The sequence below is a fragment of the Homalodisca vitripennis genome, chromosome X, assembly GCF_021130785.1.
Source record: "Homalodisca vitripennis isolate AUS2020 chromosome X, UT_GWSS_2.1, whole genome shotgun sequence".
Taxonomy (NCBI): domain Eukaryota; kingdom Metazoa; phylum Arthropoda; class Insecta; order Hemiptera; family Cicadellidae; genus Homalodisca; species Homalodisca vitripennis.
The window spans coordinates 116,244,439-116,265,228 of NC_060215.1; the positions used below are offsets into that span (position 1 = coordinate 116,244,439).

At 32.9% G+C, this 20,790-nt stretch overlaps 1 protein-coding gene across 1 annotated transcript in view; it reads left to right on the forward strand.

Annotated features, from left to right (window-relative positions):
• The window catches only part of LOC124369812 (homeotic protein Sex combs reduced), a 72,446-nt gene extending 63,358 nt beyond the window's left edge, over positions 1-9,088 (forward strand). Inside the window, exon 2 of the mRNA XM_046827925.1 lies at positions 6,505-9,088. Within this exon, the coding sequence (XP_046683881.1) occupies positions 6,505-6,797 (293 nt within the window). The 3' untranslated portion in view covers positions 6,798-9,088. The remainder of the gene's footprint in view (positions 1-6,504) is intronic.
• The last annotated feature ends 11,702 nt before the right edge of the window (positions 9,089-20,790 follow it).

The following is a 20,790-nucleotide window of genomic DNA, read 5'->3' on the forward strand; positions in this document are numbered from 1 at the left end:
CACCAGTCCGTCAGTAAGATAAGATACGAATCGAGAAAGTGAAATTAAGTATACTTGCATCATGTTCCTTTGATATTACTCACTGCAATAGTCCATCAGTAAGATAAAATACGAGTCGAGAAAGTGGAATTAAGTATACTCGCATCATGTTCCTTTGATATTACTCACTGCACCAGTCCGTCAGTAAGATAAGATACGAATCGAGAAAGTGAAATTAAGTATACTCGCATCATGTTCCTTTGATATTACTCACTGCAATAGTCCATCAGTAAGATAACATACGAATCGAGAAAGTGAAATTAAGTATACTCGCATCATGTTCCTTTGATATTACTCACTGCACCAGTCCGTCAATAAAATATCGGTCGCGAAATTGTGATCAAGTGTATCAGAAGCTTGTTTGTCAGAATCGAAGTTATTGGAGTTAGATGTGTACAGTAAGTGTAGGCAAATTGAACCGCGTTTCTGTTATGGTTACAATGCATGTGTATTGTATCAGTTTTCCACTGTAATGGTGGACAGAATAATAATAGTATTCTAAGAAATCGGACGTGCCAAGATCCATTATCAACACTACCTTCTACTTATCTTTACTATAATTGTGTTTTTGAGGCTAAGTAACAGAGAGGACCTTTAAGTCCTAACTTCGTTTCTACAACGTCAGTAATCTCATGTTCGCTATTAAAGGTAACAATGCATGTGGATAGGTGTTATTTTTACCATTATCAGTTATCAGAGTGGATAGAGTGGTAAGGGCATTCTAAGGAACTGATCGATCCAAGATCCATTATCAACACTACCTTCTACTTATCTTTACTATAATTGTGTTTTGAGGATAAGTAACAGGGAGGACCTTTAAGTCCTAACTTCGTTTCTACAACGTCAGTAATCTCATGTTCGCTATTAAAGGTAACAATGCATGTGGATAGGTGTTATTTTTACCATTATCAGTTATCAGAGTGGATAGAGTGGTAAGGGTATTCTAAGGAACTGATCGAGCCAAGATCCATTATCAACACTACCTTCTACTTATCTTTACTATAATTGTGTTTTGAGGATAAGTAACAGAGAGGACCTTTAAGTCCTAACTTCGTTTCTACAACGTCAGTAATCTCATGTTCGCTATTAAAGGTAACAATGCATGTGGATAGGTGTTATTTTTACCATTATCAGTTATCAGAGTGGATAGAGTGGTAAGGGTATTCTAAGGAACTGATCGAGCCAAGAACCATTATCAACACTACCTTCTACTTATCTTTACTATAATTGTGTTTTTGAGGCTAAGTAACAGAGAGGACCTTTAAGTCCTAACTTCGTTTCTACAACGTCAGTAATCTCATGTTCGCTATTAAAGGTAACAATGCATGTGGATAGGTGTTATTTTTACCATTATCAGTTATCAGAGTGGATAGAGTGGTAAGGGCATTCTAAGGAACTGATCGATCCAAGATCCATTATCAACACTACCTTCTACTTATCTTTACTATAATTGTGTTTTGAGGATAAGTAACAGGGAGGACCTTTAAGTCCTAACTTCGTTTCTACAACGTCAGTAATCTCATGTTCGCTATTAAAGGTAACAATGCATGTGGATAGGTGTTATTTTTACCATTATCAGTTATCAGAGTGGATAGAGTGGTAAGGGTATTCTAAGGAACTGATCGAGCCAAGATCCATTATCAACACTACCTTCTACTTATCTTTACTATAATTGTGTTTTGAGGATAAGTAACAGAGAGGACCTTTAAGTCCTAACTTCGTTTCTACAACGTCAGTAATCTCATGTTCGCTATTAAAGGTAACAATGCATGTGGATAGGTGTTATTTTTACCATTATCAGTTATCAGAGTGGATAGAGTGGTAAGGGTATTCTAAGGAACTGATCGAGCCAAGAACCATTATCAACACTACCTTCTACTTATCTTTACTATAATTGTGTTTTTGAGGCTAAGTAACAGAGAGGACCTTTAAGTCCTAACTTCGTTTCTACAACGTCAGTAATCTCATGTTCGCTATTAAAGGTCACAATGCATGTGGATAGGTGTTATTTTTACCATTATCAGTTATCAGGGTGGATAGAGTGGTAAGGGTATTCTAAGAAACTCCTCGTGCCTGGTACCATAATCACAACGGTCTCCTATATCTCATCTATTGAATCGGCTGGTAGTAGGGATAACTATAATTATAGAGGCCGTAATAGTCGTGGTCGCCACAACACGACATTGGCTAGATAGAAACTGTTACAGCTATGCATACATTACCATAAGATTAATTTTGCGTCATTGTCATTCTAGGTAAGCAAGTTTTATCGTAACTACATCTATAGAAAATGGCATCTACTTCAGACACCTTTATACAGCTACACGGTTTGAATTTGAAACTGTGAGCTGGTCAAGAAAGTAGTTACTCGAAAACACTACCAAAATGAAGTGATTAAAAACTAAATACATAACTGTGGATTTACATTCAACCTTAGGCCATGCTTGAGCCTTCACTTCAACAACGTAGCAGGGTTAAAAATCACGAGTTCAGACTCAGTTTTGTTGTATGGCAGATTTTATTCGTCTTCATGCTCCTAAACACTATGAAGAACTTATTAGAGTGTTATTGTCAAACACGAGCAGTTTTGAGAATCGATAGTGAAAGTATTGATTTTATAATAGAATGTTTTAAACACACAATAGTGTTAATAGTCAAAGACAGAATATGAATATTCCAGTGTTATTTCAATCACCCATGCTTTTAAGTGTAGTTTGCTTCTGATTTACGCCTATGCGTGGACCGGTCAACAGTATACAAACATCCTGATCTTTCAAGACGTCTTGGACAAAGTTATAGGAAAACAACTAATTGGATTGAATGTTCATCTTCCTGCGCCGAGATAGATGCATACCCTGCAGCCTCCAAAGCATCCTCGAATATTTACTTATAAAAACCGCTTTAGCGGGAAGTACAAGTAAATTCTCACAAATAGTATCATATTATTTATTCGTTAAAGCTAAGGAATAGTTTGCTCACTATTTTAAAAACACGGAAGTGAAGCTATTACTCCACTTGGTGGTAAATTCTTTGATCATTTACTTAGTTTTAATTCACCTAACTGAATGAACATCAGTGTAATGTGTATATTTGAATCGTATTTCAGTATTTCAGGCTTAACTCTTATAGGATATTGGAATAAAAAACAAGTTTTTACTGCCTACTTTTAATGTTGAACTGAAAATCTGTTAAAAATCAATAAATAAAGAAACATTTTTTTCAAACTTTATCACATATTCTTTTTTAAGAACAAATACTTTAATAATCGCCAAAAACTATTTGTATACTATATTTTCAGTTAAACATGGTTTGAAATGTACGAAATTATTGATTTCGATTACTTATACTTGTATAATGAGCCTCATCGACTGGGATCAGTTCATGAGTGTCAGTGCTGAAGCACTGCTGAACCTCCCGATTCGGTTGACTGGGAGAGCCATAGAAGTACAGTGTAGGAGGGCCGAGACGATCAAGACTAATAGGTTCCTCGGACTTCCCACCGAATACGCGGAAGAAAAATGACGACGAACCGGCTACTGGTAGGCACTGCAAATTACTCCGGAACACGACCCGCCGCGAACCTTTTTGGTAGAACGGGTGGTTACTGGCAGTTATGATTTATGGTACAAAGATCTCATCTTGCGGATCTCCATTATCCGATCGGATTCTGTGAAACACTTGTTTGGAACAGGTGGTTTTTGTAATCGCACGACTTAGCTAAAAATAATGACAGTAAACAGCTGGATCCCACACTGTACTCTGTTCCAATATTTACCGGTGAAGAACGTTGTATTCTGGAAGACTCAGTGCCTATATTTAAGCTACTAAGGCTTTGAGCATGGTGATATAGGCCTCTTCTGGTAGAATCTTTCCCTAAGCATGACGTCAAACCTAAACAATGTGTTTTATATAGACTAACAATTTTATGATCCGTGATATCTTGAACTTTACATACACGAATGAGTTCAAGGACGCACCAGGAGGAATCGTTTCTGGATGGTTTTTACCTTCCAGTTGAATCTACACTGCGTTTAGCAAAACCCGATGTTTCAATTATATCTGGACATTATTTTATATTGGATTATATGGATGTTAAAAAAAATATAGAGATATTGGTGTTGAAGGGTGGATCGATGGGTCTAGTCTGCTGCGAAGAATGTCTTTTGAAGTGGGTGGAGCTCCCTTGATGTTAAAGGCTGCTAGCCTGGACATGAAGGAATGCTGTTCCTGCCCGCTTTGACTGGAGAGGCTGAAACAGAGTTGGCCTTCCCTTCTTCAAAGTGACATGACTGAGATATAACTATCCCTCTTATGGCATATTGACGATCTTGGAGGAAATCTACTGTACCTATCCCGAATATCTTGTCATTCCTAAAGCGAGCGCAAGGATCTCTTTAGGATTAAGTACAATGAGAGGTTTCCCAACTTCTTGTCCTAAGTGAACTAACAGTTAAGGGATAGAAACGTTATTCAAAATACAAAAAGGCAAATTAGGCTAAAATCAAATTATTTCCTGTTCATTCTAGATTCCAAATATGGAAAGAAGTGCAAAAGTGCAAAAATACTATGATGTGATGAACTGAATCTTGAAAAAAGGAAAAAAATCATTTAAAAAAGAGGAGCAAAGATACCATGCTGTAATGATCTTTCTACTCGTATATACTACAATCGGTGTTGATGTTTTTAGAAATCAATGCACTATAATTCACTGGGATGGACTATAATTTACAATAGTCGTTAATTTTATAAAAGAAGTATAAATTAATGACTGCTTATAAAAGTTATATATATATAAGATTTTATTTTTCACTGCAGGAATCTAAACATAACTATAACTACTAGATTAATTTCTAGTTATGTGAGTCAGACGTCCATTTCTTTTTATGATGTTATTTTACGTTGAGTTTATAAGTTTTTAAGCTACCCGATAAAATCCTTGTGGACCCGTAGTCTTTAAGATGGAAGCAAAAAAAATTTGTAGTGGAGCAGCATTTCAGGAAAAACTAATAATTTTGGATTGATTATGCTCTCTGGTATGTGACTATGATGTCGAAGATTTGGCCTTCAACAATTTAAAATAAATTAAATACAAACAAGTAAATTATTCAGACAAGCGCTTGCGATAAAAGCATCCTCAAAACTAATTATGGTCATGTATTAAAAGTTTTTAGTATTATTGTTTACGATTGGTTAAGAAATCAAGTTATAATTAGCATAAATAAATATAATCTTAGTAATATTATAAATAATATGATAATAATTCAAGTGTTATAATTAATTTTAAAATTTTTTCAACATGAAAAAAGGTTACTTCAAAACACTTAAATATTTTTTCATAGATATCACCCCTCTAAAGATAAAAATTGCTGTCCACATTTCTTAAGATGAATAAAAAGTAATAAGTATATTTATATATTCTTTTAACCCACTAAATGCTCGTAAATTAATTATTGAATAAGTTAGCTTGATTTATTGTTACTCGTGACAATGAATTCATTATGTTCACATTTTAGGTATTTCATAACAAATAATATAAATTTATGGAAAAGAATAAAAATTGGAAAATAATGTCCTAATTTAGTTTTGTATATTATTTATATAAATATAAGTGTAAAGCTTATATTGAAATTGAGACATTATATAAAATTTATCTTTCATTTCTATTACACTTGATGTCTTTATATTTGAAGGTATTTTTTAATCAGCCTGCAGCAGGCAGTTTGCAGCGTCAAAGTCTGATGAAATACACTGATGTATCGATAAGTCGTCATGTTTAGTAGATTGATTAATCGATCACAGAGTGATGAAGTCCACTATAATTACTTCGGGAATGAATTGGAGATTGGAATTCTTGATAGTCCGCGTATTTTCATTCAATACAGCTCTGGGATAAACAATATTTACAGTAACTTGTATAAAAGGCTTTAAATACATATTACTGAAGCTAAACTAAAGCACTGACAAATTATATTATTACAGTAGTGGTTTCTGTTGTGGCAAATGAGTCACATTTCATCTTACATAACAAATGAAGTCAAGAAAATTTGTCTGCGTTACTTCAAAGTGTACGTTTTATTTATTTAATCAGAGTCATATGAAACTATACTACTTCTTACAAGACGATATAGTTTTTGAGGAGAAAGTATTTGCAAGAAATTATCGTAAAGATATTATAGGTACCTCAATCAAGGTACTGATTCGCAGTTATTTCAGTTTCTTACATTGTTAATGGTTCCACTATGAAAAAGGGGTTAATTTATTTTAACCTCTTTTGTTACCCATTATGTTGGATAACAATTGTGAGACAAAATTAGGAAGTTGGCTGTACTAATCAAAGTCGCAAAGGGAATTAACAGTCCTCTATAGTTTTAGACTCATTCTTTCAGTGTGTTCTCGTTATTTGATGTTTTAATTTTAAATTCTTGAGTGTAGATGAAAGTATCCAATATTTACTTTCTGTTTCAGGCACTGTGAATGCCAACGGGGAAACCAAGCGGCAGCGAACCTCGTACACGAGGTACCAGACTCTGGAGCTGGAGAAGGAGTTCCACTTCAACCGCTACCTGACGAGGAGACGGAGGATCGAGATCGCCCACGCCCTCTGCCTGACGGAGCGTCAGATCAAGATCTGGTTCCAGAACAGGCGGATGAAGTGGAAGAAGGAACACAAGATGGCGTCGATGAACATAGTCCCCTACCACTACCACATGTCCCAGCCCTACCCCAACCCCTACCAGTTTACGCATCTGACTACCTAATCCTCGGCCAATTGGTACGCGGAGTACCAATAGTCGGATGGCCTACAGACTTAAAGACTTCCTGCTGTGATTAGTGAAGTGTTAAGGGAAACTCGACTTTAATGTTCCTACGTGGATTTGGAAAGCCAAGTGACTTTCTCGTAGTGTAAATCGATCGTTTAGCTTTAATTTTGTATGTAGTCACCCCCAAACAGCTTTTGACTTAGGGTCGTTAACTCATGGTAAAACCAGACAACTTCTGCCCTAGGTGCTCTGTATAGACAAACTCGAACTAATCAAAAGACATTAGATCATATAAAAGAGCGAGTCAGAGTATTTATTTGCTTGTATTTACTAGTAGGTATATGTCCACTTCGTATTTTGCACGAATACTTTTGTCGGATTCGCGAGGTGGTGATAGTGTTTTCCATTCACAGTTGACAGCCGATAAGTATAAATACAATTACCACTAATTTATTACGTACTGTTTCTTTAGATGAACCGCTTTTGACGAACATTACATTCGATTCGATATATTTCAATAATCAATAGTTTTACGCGACATTACGCTGTTTTCGGGATTATTCTTTTTGTAATTGTTTTTGGCTGTGCTTGTTTTCGTACGAAATGTGAAGATTGTAAGTAAAACGTATACTGAAAAACAAAAAGTGCAATAAAGCATGGACATGTATAGTAAATGTACATAATTAAGTACTTATTGTAACTTAGATGTATGTGGTTCTCAGTGTACCATATCTATGTGGGTGGCCCAGTGAACTGTATACGATTTTATATTGTCTTTAGCAGAATCTCTGTCAACAAATTCGGAAGAATACAGGGGATCGCTGTAGGCTAACAAAGTGTAGAACTATCATTCTATTATTTATGTGTGGTTAGATTTGTGTAGATAGATACAGTACAGACACCTTCTGCAATAGAATTGTTCTTGTTGCGAATCCAGCTCCGTCGTTAATTTATGTTTGTGTTTTTGAGTTTTGTTAATGTTGTTATTGTGATGTGATGAAGCCATCGTCACTCCTTGTAGCTAATCAGCAAACACATTTTGAAGTTATGTTTTATTATGTTATTGTGTGTTGATGTATGGTGAGTTATATTTAGAGTATCTTTGTACTAAATTTAAAAACACTTGTGTCGCTCTGAAAATATTGTATAACTTGTTAATTATATTACTATGAATACAGCTAAAATTAATAACTTTCAACAAAAACTAATTTATGTCCACTACATTACATATATATACCTATTATATTAGTAATACATGTTTAAGAATACTTTGTACACTTAGTTCCTTACATTTAGGAAGTAATAAAACTAATTGTAGCAGACAAATAATTCACGCATTTAAATAATCGTAAACTACTATGTCGAACTCAAATCATTACCCTTCACAGAAAGGGACTTGCTTTCCTTATAAATATATAAAACCTCTGGTTACATTTTATGTTTGAAATCCGGTTTCATTACAAATTATTTTTTCTGTTTATGACCTTCATTCAACAACTCGCTTATTTATACACTATTTTACTGTGAAACAGATTTAGTGACTCTAATGTATTGCTTTTCGGCTCTAATCCAAATTGAACATTATACCACATTATTACGTAATTGACTTATCAAAATAATATTATGTTTGGTACCATTAACAGTAACGGTTGTTTATTCCATTTTAATATTTACTCATTGCGTTCCTTATTTTCTTTTTTATAGAACATTTGCCTTTCATTTAGACTGTGTATTTATTTAATCAATAGTATGCCTATTATATATTTCTTATATATGTGTGGCGGTAAAAACCCCTTATTATAGTAAGAAATTCATAATAAATATTTCAAGAATCATTATTTCTTATAAGTTCCACCTCATACACAATGAAAAGTATACGATTATTTAAAGTTTTGCTACAAGTTTACCGTTACTTTGCCGAAAGAAATAGTAGTATTCTGTTTTAATTTAGTCGAATTGATTAGTTGTATTCTTTTTTGTTTTTTTGTTATTATTTAATGTTATGAAACTGTAATTTAATAATTACTGAGTCATTTTATTCACAATGGTCGCGAAAGAAATATAAAAGAAGGAGTAAGCATGTCAAAGTAAATCATGTGTAATGTATAATGTTTCAGCTTCTGATGTACTAGAAATTACTTAGATTTGTGAATTCGCAACAAGAGCTAACACAAGTATATTTCTCTCTATATTTCTCTTATCCCTCCCCTCTCTTTACCCCAGGTGTATACAGTATCTATATGTAATCATGTATGAATGGATAATAAATAAACTCTATTGATTCACTCTTTGTGCGTTATTCCTTACTTTCTCTTTGACTAATGTGTAATTTCTCTGAAGGCATATGAAATACCCAGACCAGGGATTAATAAAATAATTTAAATTCATTCGTAAGATTAATTTGACGCAAAGCTACATTTTACTGCTATTCAACTCCAAAGTCAAAAAAGACAAGAAAAAGCGTAATACCGAGTAAAATTAAACTATAGAAAGAATTTAAAAATTGTTTACTTTCGAACAAGGAGATACATCAGCTTTATTTGGTAATTATATTGTAGAGATCATTTTCCTCCCTTACGTATTTGAACAAACATACTTATGTATGGGCTGAATGTAATGTAATTTTAATTTACAATAGTTTTCACCTTTATTTAAATTTGCAGTTTTTAATTTAAACCTTGTTGTTAATAAAGGATTTTGAGCTAAATGTGCAGTATATATAAAATGTCACTATTTACAAAACTGTTGTTGCCCACTTTTGTTAAGAATATTGTGCCAGTTTTACACTTTAGTATTAGCTACAAACAATCCACCAATTAGCATACGTATAAAACTACAAATAATACTTGGTCTAGTAAAATTTCAATAAGAATATAAAACAGTTAAAAGGGCTGTCAGAAGAATGCTGCTCTCAAAACATATACGCGAGGTGTTCTTTCCTGTGTTTTTATAATCTGAGAACACTTTAGTAGCATGCAATGACTCATATATAGAGAGACATGACACATTATTAGAACAAACATTACATGATCTGAAATACAATATGTCATCTCATGTCAGATCTCATGGCTGATTTTAAGATTAATGTTAAAATGCTGTAAAATTAACGAGTTTTGTAAAATTTTCCATATTAAGAGCATTATTTGATACAAATAGATAAACAATATTAAAATAAGATGATTGTGTTGAAATACGTTGGTACATGCAAATGTAATACTTATTACAATACGTTTAAAAGTGCATATAAATGAATAAATAATTTAAAAGATTTAATTTGGCCAAATTCTTTATATAAAGAAGCCTGTAAGACCTAAATAAATAAAAGTAACAAGTATTGAAGTCAGATAATGAGGCTAATAATGAATAAAAATATTTAAAGTTAATCATTAATACTATAACAGATAGTGTTTACAATAACTAACTTTTTGAGGTATTGCCATGCCAAGACAGAAGTGTCCGTGCATGTTATTAGTGTAGAATCACTTATATGTAATAATTTAAATGGTCTATGACACCATCACCAAAGCTCAATACAGGTATAAAAATTTGGGATTTCTCCAAGGAATTTCAGTAACTTAATTTTTTTTAATCTTTCAACTGTTTTCAATATCACGAGAACTGAAAACCTGTACATGAATAACTGTATAAGTTCGCGTACACATTGACTTCCGTGTAGCACTGTATTTGGTGTCTTCAGAAAATACTAATATATAACTTTTATTTGTTTGTTAAGATTATGAGAATAATAATTCAAAAACGACCAATCTCACACTGCCTGATCACGAGTTAAAATAATTGGTAGACATCAAAACAAACAAATAAAACATTAACATTGACATTAAATTTGCTAGTAGTGCATTACCAGCTGCATGGCTGTAAACTGATGTTGCTTGACATAAAGCTGTGAATGACATGACAATGACAACTGCTCCAAGCATGTAAGCTGCCGTGCTGTTTTTGCTGGAGTGACGTAAATTTTAACTGCTAAGTTGGTGCTGAAGAGACATATGGATTGTCACCGGAAAGTAATGTTTGAATGAATAACTTGAAATTGAAGCAAAATGAGTTACTATGAGTTAAATAATGTTACGAAAAATATGAAATTGTCTTCCAAAGTCCAAGACTTAGAACCTGGTTAACTCCCCAATCGTGTAAATTGTGTTTGGTAAGTCTCATAAAGAACGTGGCTCTCTGTCTTATCAGGACTAAGCTAATAGAGCTAAAAGGCGAATGGTCTGACTATTTTCTTATTAAACGCATTACAACTATTCTATTTGCATTTTTCATTCTAAAAATATATATTCAGAATGCAGAAATATTTATATTGTATACAAGGTTATATGTGCCTGAAGAGTAGCAAGTCTAGATGAAGGAGTTACAAGCCAAAGTAACTGTTTCAGGAAGAAACACCAACTTATATTGACAGGGACATATGATAATTTATAGTTATTTTTATATATTTATATAAATTTAAAATAAATCAATTATCTGAGCTTGGGCTAAAGCACAAAAATGAATGTAATAGTTTTGTACATACTACGTTTTATATGACCTATGTTGTACATAAACCGCTTTGCATGTAAACAAAATAAAAATAAACAACTTTCGGAGAATAAGTTTCATGAAAACTGGGTACAAGTAGTCATGTGCTGATTTGCACGTAAAGAAAGAATGTTTTCTTTTTCAATTAAACGTAAACGTTTAATACACTCTTACCACTTTGTTGGAAAGTTCTGAATTACTGTTGTTTTACTTGAATATTTTCAAAGGAAATAAGCTATTTTGAATTCAAATGTGAACTTAAAAATGCCTTTACTGTAAAATTGGTATGGAGTTAAGTAAAAAAATTAAAATGGCTTAATCGGATATATACAACAATAAAATCTAACACAATTTCTATTTTTTGTTACTTAAGCTAGTTTATATTGATTTCTATAGTACTATTAAAAAATACATGTGACTTAAAATTTGTTTTCTCCGTCGTTGTAATCTCCGTCATTAGGCTATATCTTTATTTTTTTAGAAAACATCCGTTCTCCAATTGTTTAAGACCACTGATTCATCTTGAAGCTTATTCAAAGTCAAAAAACTTTTACAACTCTATACAACTCATAAGAAAGAAATGAGATCTTAGAATTGTTTTACTAAGTGTAGATCTCGAACTCAATAAATTACTCAACTAACTTCCACAAAAAAGGCTCTTAAGGTTACTCCGCCCACAACGAATTCCTTGGAAAGTCCATTAATCCGGACGTATTACGGCGGGAAGCATTGTTAGACAGTCGAAAGAGAAACTTTTCCAATTAAACCCAATTAAGTGAAAAGTTTGTCCCCCCCCGCGCAAGGTTGAGGTAAGGGGTGGCAAAAATCAAACGCCACACCGCAATGTTCTAAGCTACCCCCTAATAAGCATATAAAAACAAAGGGCTGCTGCTATTTTCAATCATGATCCGATCTCCACCCTCCACTCGATATCAGACTTATTGAAATCAGGATTCATTGATACACCCAGACATGATTAACGATCCTGGAGGGATGTATTACCCTCCCTTCCCCCTCTCCACAACAAGGAGGGTGCACCAGTGGACTTTTCTACGTTCTATAATTCTGTATTGGTTTATCTATATTACATTATATGTTATACATTTTTTCTACGAGGGAATCGATTGACCTTTCGTTGAATGTTGTTCAGATACGTGTAAGAAATAAACCTATCTCAAGATATGAATTTTCCAGTAGTATTGTGAATAACAGATATTATTAGTGCGTAAGATTTAACTAATGAGTTCCGGTACGTAAACACTGTCACCCTATATTTTGAAATATGTATTTAGAACGAGAGAGAAACTTCGATAAAACATGTATATACACCTCAATATTGTGATATGTGTCTCCACTGCTTAGAACTGGTTGTACTTTTTTGTGTTGCGGCAATTATAATCGCTATGCTATAGTTATTACATTATATTTGTTCCAAGCTGTCATTAGATATTTATACTAATTATAGTTAATTATTTCTGATATTAGTTATTTGTATGCTAAAACAAGGCTACGTATTAATAAAAAAAAATTAGGGTGCTCTTGGTAAGAACCGGTATATTGCGCCATGTATGCACTTAACAATACTGGGCAAAAATGTGGAAACGCCCTATACACTAGCTCTATCCCTGTACATATTACCATTAGCAGTTAATCGCGGATTTGCACGTGATATTAAATAGCAAGAGTGTTCTAGGCCTCCTTAAATGATATAATAAACATTACTGAAAATAAGTGATCGCCATAAGAGAAAATAAATGAATCTCTTGATCCATTTCAAAACAACTGGAGTTTAAAGTTCAAAGAGCAAAGTTTTGGAGCCCTAAAGTTGGTAGAGAAAATGGATTTATAATTACCAATGATGTACAGACATATGTCTACGACATTCCATAATATATGATAGCTAGAGCCCTTTTGATTTATAAATTTTGAGCTATATGTTTAAGCTAGGTATAATAGTTGAATGTATACTTAAGTGGTTCAAAAGTTAAACAAAATTGGTATTGGCGCTAACATTAGGTTTAGCGCGTGGAGAAACATTTCTGATTTGATTAGTTGGTTTGGTAGTTAAAAATTGTGTACTTACGGCCTTTGCCATAGGACTAATAGCTTTTGCATTGTTATTCCGATGAATAAATAAATAAATAAATAAATATATATATATATATATATATATATATATATATATATATATATATATATATATAAACATATATGAAAATATGTACATACGTAGGTCGGAAGAGTCTTCTTCGTTCAAAATGCGACTTCCTCCCGTCATTGTCTTCTGATTCCGATCTAAGGTATTACCAATGATGTAGTAGCGTTTCCTTTACATACGTTGGTATGAAAAGAATCTCCTTACGGTCACCGGTATTGACTTCAGGTCTCAATTAATTAATTCCGGTACTGTGCACTGTTCCTCTATTAAAAAAGAAAAATACATAGGTATACAAATTCTTCTTCGGCCAAAAAACGTTTACTGCCGGCCACCGTCATACCGTCATATATATTTTCGGGTTTTTGTATTTCTGACATTGCGGTAACGTTTGTATTTTACTTCAATCAAGAAACTATGTACATAAATAATTCAGAAAATTCCTCTTCGGCGAAAAAGTGACTACTTCCGATCATTGTACTCTTCTTCCAGGTAAAGATATTCCCGGTGCTGTAGTTGCGTTTGAATTGTTTGTTGTTGATATGCAAATTCTGGAAAGTCTTCTTAGGTAAAAGCGTAAACTTCCGGTTTAAGGTATTTCCGGTCCCCGGAATATTTAAGTCATGAGCCGCATGAGACCAAAGTTTCATCTTTCAAGGACATGGAGACGAACTCCTATGGTTTTTTTATCTTTATAAAATTGCCATGTGCGCCAATTTTTGAAGAATTAGTAAATGAGTGAGTGAGTGAGTGAGAGAGGAGGGGTGTGTCTGTTATACTGCATATAAAGATGAGTTACCTACTAAGTGTGTGCTTATTTACTCAGACTCATTCATTGCCCTAACGACTATCCCCGTATGATATTCAAAGAGAAAAAGTCCAACCGTGCTCAGTCAATTAACTTCGACTCATCAGCATCCGTTAGTAGTGACAAGACACCTTGGGAAACGGACGTAATAGTCAAGCGGGTTCGTTGCTTTAACTATGTCTGTATTGAACCAGCGTACTAACTCTTAAAATTTACTGATGAACATTTCTTATACACTGAGTCAAAATTACCTTTCCATTATGAATTGGATTGAACGGATGAAGTCAGCGTTTCAATGCGGAGATATGTCTCTTGCCTTGGCCGGCAAAGATAGGTAAACAGACATACTGGGAGCTTATCTCAGATATCAGTGCTTCTGGCGAATGCCATATCTCGGAGTCAATTTCAAAGTCGAGTCAGGGTCAAAGTAAGTGTGCGGAGACATAGTTGCTATATGACTGGATAATAAAGCCTCATTTTAAACCTCAGCAGCTTTTGAAATATTTATGCTAATTTATAACCTGTATGTGTAATTGTTTATCGTTGATACAATAATTTGAGTTTAGGTCAGTTAGGGAGTTAGGGAGAGTTTATATCACTTTATTCTTCTTCACATGCTTCGCCTGGGCGCGGTTTGTGCTTAAGGCATTGCATGATGACATCGACATTCCTCTCTGGCTTTCAATATACACGTGGTGATGATGGGATTCGAGAGGGCCGACAAAAGAATTGACTTGAAATATCCTTACTTCTGTTACTGCAGAACGACTACGTAAGAGGGGGGGGAGTGGTGGCAAGAGCCAAAGTACCAAAAACGATCATGACATGCATTTGAAATGTAACAGAAAATTAAAGTAATGTTTAGATGCCTTACTAATATTCAACCAACACAGTGATCCACTGAGTATCACATAATAAAGTTCTTGCATCAGTGAAGCCACTCATAGAAGTCAGTCAGTGGACAATTCCGTAAATTTAAAATTTAAAACTAAGTGGGCCTGAGGTTTTAACTATACTAAAACATTTCAAAAAGTGAAAGTCATTAAATTTTGGAAAGTGTATGATATGAAACCAGCTTATACCGTTATACATTTACTGTAAAGTTCAATACAACATTTATTTAGGATACACAATGTTATGAATATTTTCATTTTGGTTTACCTCAACAAGGTTATTTAACTATAAGTGTTCTTTCTTCTCTAAAGTAAAAAAAAAAAAAACATATTAAGAGACGGGTGTACTAGCGGCCATCTTGATCATAGTCCCTTGAGAACAATGTTAATCTTCAAATATTTTTACTAACTTATTTTCAAGTCTTAGAACTCCGGAATCTGTCTAAGATTAATACGAATTAAAACGCTTTTTTACAATTTTAGATATTCAGAAAAAATTTTACAATTTTCTACTTTCTCCTTTACACGTTCAAAAAGTAAACACGATACAACAAAACACAAATAGCGGTTGCAGAATCTTGTGGGATCCAAATCGATCCGATAGCTCTCTAAAAAAAGCGAACAATAAATGTATAAAATCAACCCTTTGGATAATGTAAGCTATACTTCATTAACAGCATTACAATTTTTTTGATTCAATAATGATATCTTCATTTGTAGATTTGTTATGTATATACTTCTTATATAATGTTTATTATTATTCTGTTAAATTACATGCATTAATATTCCAACACTGTAAAGTAACCATTCGGTAATCGACGTTGTTGCCAACCACAATTAATTGTATCCTATGTAAATCCACGCCTGGTAACAATTTTCTGCCATTAAACTAAATTTGAAACTGCACGTTGACACAATGTTCCATAGTGTACATAAGATGGCAGTTCCCACTGTGGAATAATGTAAAAACATTTTAAACAATCAATACACGAGAAAATTCAATGCCACGGTCTCTCATATGTCTCGTTTATTGACAGGATGAGTTTCCTTTACCAAAAAATGATGATCACGATTATTTAAAAAGAAGTTACCGAATATTTTAATTCTAAAACAATTTAATTCCTACACCGTACGAACGGCTTATATTTTCACTCCATATTTCAACTCCACAGAACTGTATTCATTTTTAGCAGTAGCTGTTTCTGTTTTGGAACACCAGGAAAGGTTGACAGTATGTTCTGTTACTTCAAAATATAATTTTACAAGATTCCTCAACTCTTCTTAAACTCGATCCCACTTATTGAAATTGTAGTGAAACTATTCATTTAAATATTTAGTGTGTGATCTTCTGGTGATTCAAGAGTCCCTTGTGACTCCATCTGGCACCTCTGTTTATAAATGACGAGGTGTTACCTATCCTGGAAAGTCCATCTTGATGTTACTTTCATTCGTAAATCTGTTTTAATAATATTGCTGGTTTTATGATCTAGAGAAAGTATACCATCCAGAAAGCTGGTGTCCTGAAAAATTCGGAAATCTATAACAACAAAGGTTTCTTACCTTAGGTCTTTCAAGTGCTTCTCTGAAGCCACTTGCAGTCACCTGGAATGGGTTTAAACAAATGTAATGTATTATATTATCTATTATTATATTATATATATATTATATATATATATATTATAATATATATATATATAATATAATTATTTTATATATATATATATATTATAATATATATATTTATATAATATAATTATTATATATATATATATATATTATTATTATTATTATTATATCTATAGGACATAATGGAACATACTACTTCATAAACTTAACACATTAAAATAATTTTACTCAACACCAAAATAAGATAAATACAATATTATTCCAAATGATCCAAAACCTATAAACACAAATTATAACAATAAAAATAATAAATTAAAATAATGGTCAATAGTGTTTTTTATTTCACTGTAGCAACCTAATACATGTTCTAAATAAATGTAATGTACATAAAATCTACATATGTTACAGTATTATACTTTTTGCTCAAAAATCTAGTCAATATAGTACGGAATATAACATCTCTAAGACTAATTTGCAACTAATAACTCTTCCTATAAATAGTTGACTGCCGTCCTTGACATTTCCCTTATTCAAAACAGAAGGAAAGATAACTTCGAAACTAGTATGAGCTATATTATGAGTCATTAGCAAGTGAAACTCGGATATTTTCCAATGCTACAGCATCCAATTTCGTTGGATCGGATGATAGTATAGTGAGAGAGTTCACTATACTATCTGATCACACAGTACATTCCTTAAGTGATATTTTTCTTACTCTAAAGACTACTAAATTGGGGGCTCTCGAGGAGAGAGGTAAAACTCAATGTTATTTTAGTAGGGGAAGAGGCCAAGAGAATTTATAAAAGTATTTTTTTAATTCATGAATCCTGGCATAACTAACTCGGCAGTCAAAACATATTTCTGAAGCAACTCATGCCTCTGTATAGACATTTATATAATTACAAATATAATAAATAACAGATGAAGAAAGAAAACTTCGGAAACCATAAGTGCCAGGTAGTTTCTCAATATTTCTTTCGGATTCCGCATTAAGGCTAAATCATAAAGTATTCCTTGCAAATTCTAATATTATAATAACTTATAGATATCGAGAGATCTTGATCGTAGCTTTCTACTCAGGTTCGGTTTGCAGGATGATGTATGCGGAACAGACTTCTAAGCCACTGGATATGGAAAAAAAACTTACATGTACCTTCATACAACGTCCGCCAGACCAACCGTCTCAGCCTTGTCTGAGTTGCTGCCTTTACGAGTCATCCATATTAAGAACTATGCCAGAATTTCTCGACCGCATTAAGAGTATACCCATAAATCATCGAAATAATTCAAAATGCTGATAAGCACTCGAGCAAAAACATCCTGTTAGCAGTCCTTTCCCATGGTCAAACCCTAATCCTCGAGAGTCCACACCAGTTAGACCTTCTTGAGCGTGAATATCAGCATTACCCAAACCGGATGTGCCTGTGGCCAATGAATGTTTATGTCCGTCATAGACAAAAAAGATCTTTTATTCAAAGCGTTCTCACAATTTACAGAAACCGCAGATAATAAGATAAGGGTGAAGGTGAGGGAGAAGCAGCCATTGGAGTAATCAGGCTTCAATGAGTACACTCAGAAGGCATTTCCAGGTCGTTATATTTCTCATTTAGATGAGGACCTATTCATAAAAGAAATCGTTGAAAAGTGACTTGGCAAGCCTACTACTCAACCTCATACATCAGCTTACGTTTATTCCTATCATCACGCTCAAATGCCTATAATCAGGTTGTATAAACCATCCATGGTAAACCTTGCTATGATGCTGTCATTCATAAAGCTTTTGTCGTTTGTAAATCAGACACCTATATCTTTAGGTGATGATAGCTAATCTATAATGTTTTCCAGAACTGAAAAAGAAATAGTAAAAAATTTAGTATTCCATATAATTTATATAATTATAATTTTTCCAGAACACGAAGCTTACCTGCATGATTACCTGCTGATATAATTCAGAGCTTTAACTAAAACTCAGGGCGTGTACGTGAGCTAAGGTAAAACAAGAGATGATTACACCAAATATATTTATTGAATGTAAACATTTATCGTATAAAGTTTTATAGAAGGAGATTTTATGTGACAATGAAATGGAATAAACTCATCCAATTCCTTGATAACGTCCAATAACGGTCAAACTGATGCAAGTAATCAAATTTCATAAGACGCATACCTTTTCGGCTTAGAAATAAACAAGAAACTTATGCATACATAACAACAGTTACTTACAAATTTTCTTTGTATGTAATTGCAATTACCATATACATTGTACACATGTTTTTTTATATATTAAGCTATCCTAAAGACAAATCTGGGTATACTATATTAAATTAAGTCAGAAATACATTTAAAAAAGTAATAATAAACGAACAGAATTATTTTCAGCTATAGTTATAATGTTCAGCAGTCGAAATTGTATAAAATACAAGAGTTAAATTTCAGTACTAATAACTAAAAATTATTATTAGGACTAATCGGATTGATTTAAATTTATAAAGAGCACGAAAGCTAATTGAAACGTATTACTTGATCATTATGGGTATATGCTTTATTCTGAAGTTTATGTATGCGTATATATATTTTGCTACAAAAACTATCAGAACTATTAAATTACAATCTAAAAAGGACGGTATATTAAAAATAAATATAAACGTTACGATTGAGAAATCATAAAAATATGCCCAACACTTCAGCGAGCCTTGGACTTCTAAACTAATACCCAAAGTTTTGAAGTGATAAATATCAGAAAGTAAAATTTTAAATTTTCTATGTTGCAATAATATACTGTAGAAAAGGTTTTTAATGGTCTGGATGATAAATAAATCGAGGTCAGTCTCAACATATTTTATTGTTATTAAAATGTAACGTAATAATCAACAAAATGTCTATATGTATTAACAATAAGGCATATATACTCTTAGCCGTACAACACTCTAATGTAGACGAAATCACGGAAATATTTTTTTTATCGGATAAACCATCTATAGCAGTCGCATGTATTATAAAACAATCTTAATGTTCTTGCAAATATATTAGTTACATTTTGTGAGAAACAGCAAACGAAACACTTAAAACAACATTAATAAACACATAAATAGTATTTTATTGTTATAACGAAACTAGTTACAGAAGGAAATTTAAAACATATAACATGAATTCAACCAAGCAAAGAAAATTTTGAATATATATTAGTCATATTAACAACGGAAATGCTGAAAACGAGCTGTAAAATTATAAAACAATAAAAACTAATTTCGTAACTGTTATATGTTAAATGATAACATACTTAACTAAAGGGTTATTATATGTCTGTTAGGGATTTTCATTCTTAGACTTTCAAATCAATTTTGCACTGTTTGATAGCAGTTTTGCAATTCCATAGTTAATAAACACTGAATTAAACTCATAAAACTTGATATAAGTAACATGTTCAGTTTATTAAATATTGGATTATTCAGTGGAAAGTAAAAACTTTAATTACCACAGCAATTAATGTAAACAAGTCGATTAGACATTCTCGGGCATTTAAAATACAATAATCTTTAAAGATTTCCATAAAGTTGAGCTTGTTAAAGATTCAACATCATAATCAACAATAATGACATGAGTGGTCGTCGTCTGCTTCGTTTTAATTATTCGTTCATCAAAGCCTGAACTCCAACAAAACAGCTTAATTGGCGGTTTTTTATTTGCACTCTTCTCCAATAAGTGGCTAGCTTCCTCTTTCCCATTTCCCCGACCATTTTATATTAATAGAGGTGGAATCAAGATTAGATTCTTAAATAGAGATAGGGATCCTATTAAATATGGCCTCCCTTTCGTGATTTCTCATCCCGATGAATATTTTAGATCCATTTCCCCGCCTCCACCATCCTCTTCCCTTATTGTCTTGGTTTTAATACCTTTTTCTTGCCTATTTCTTTTATAGGAATTTTATCGCTTGCTGGTTATCCAACACCAGTTTGATGACCC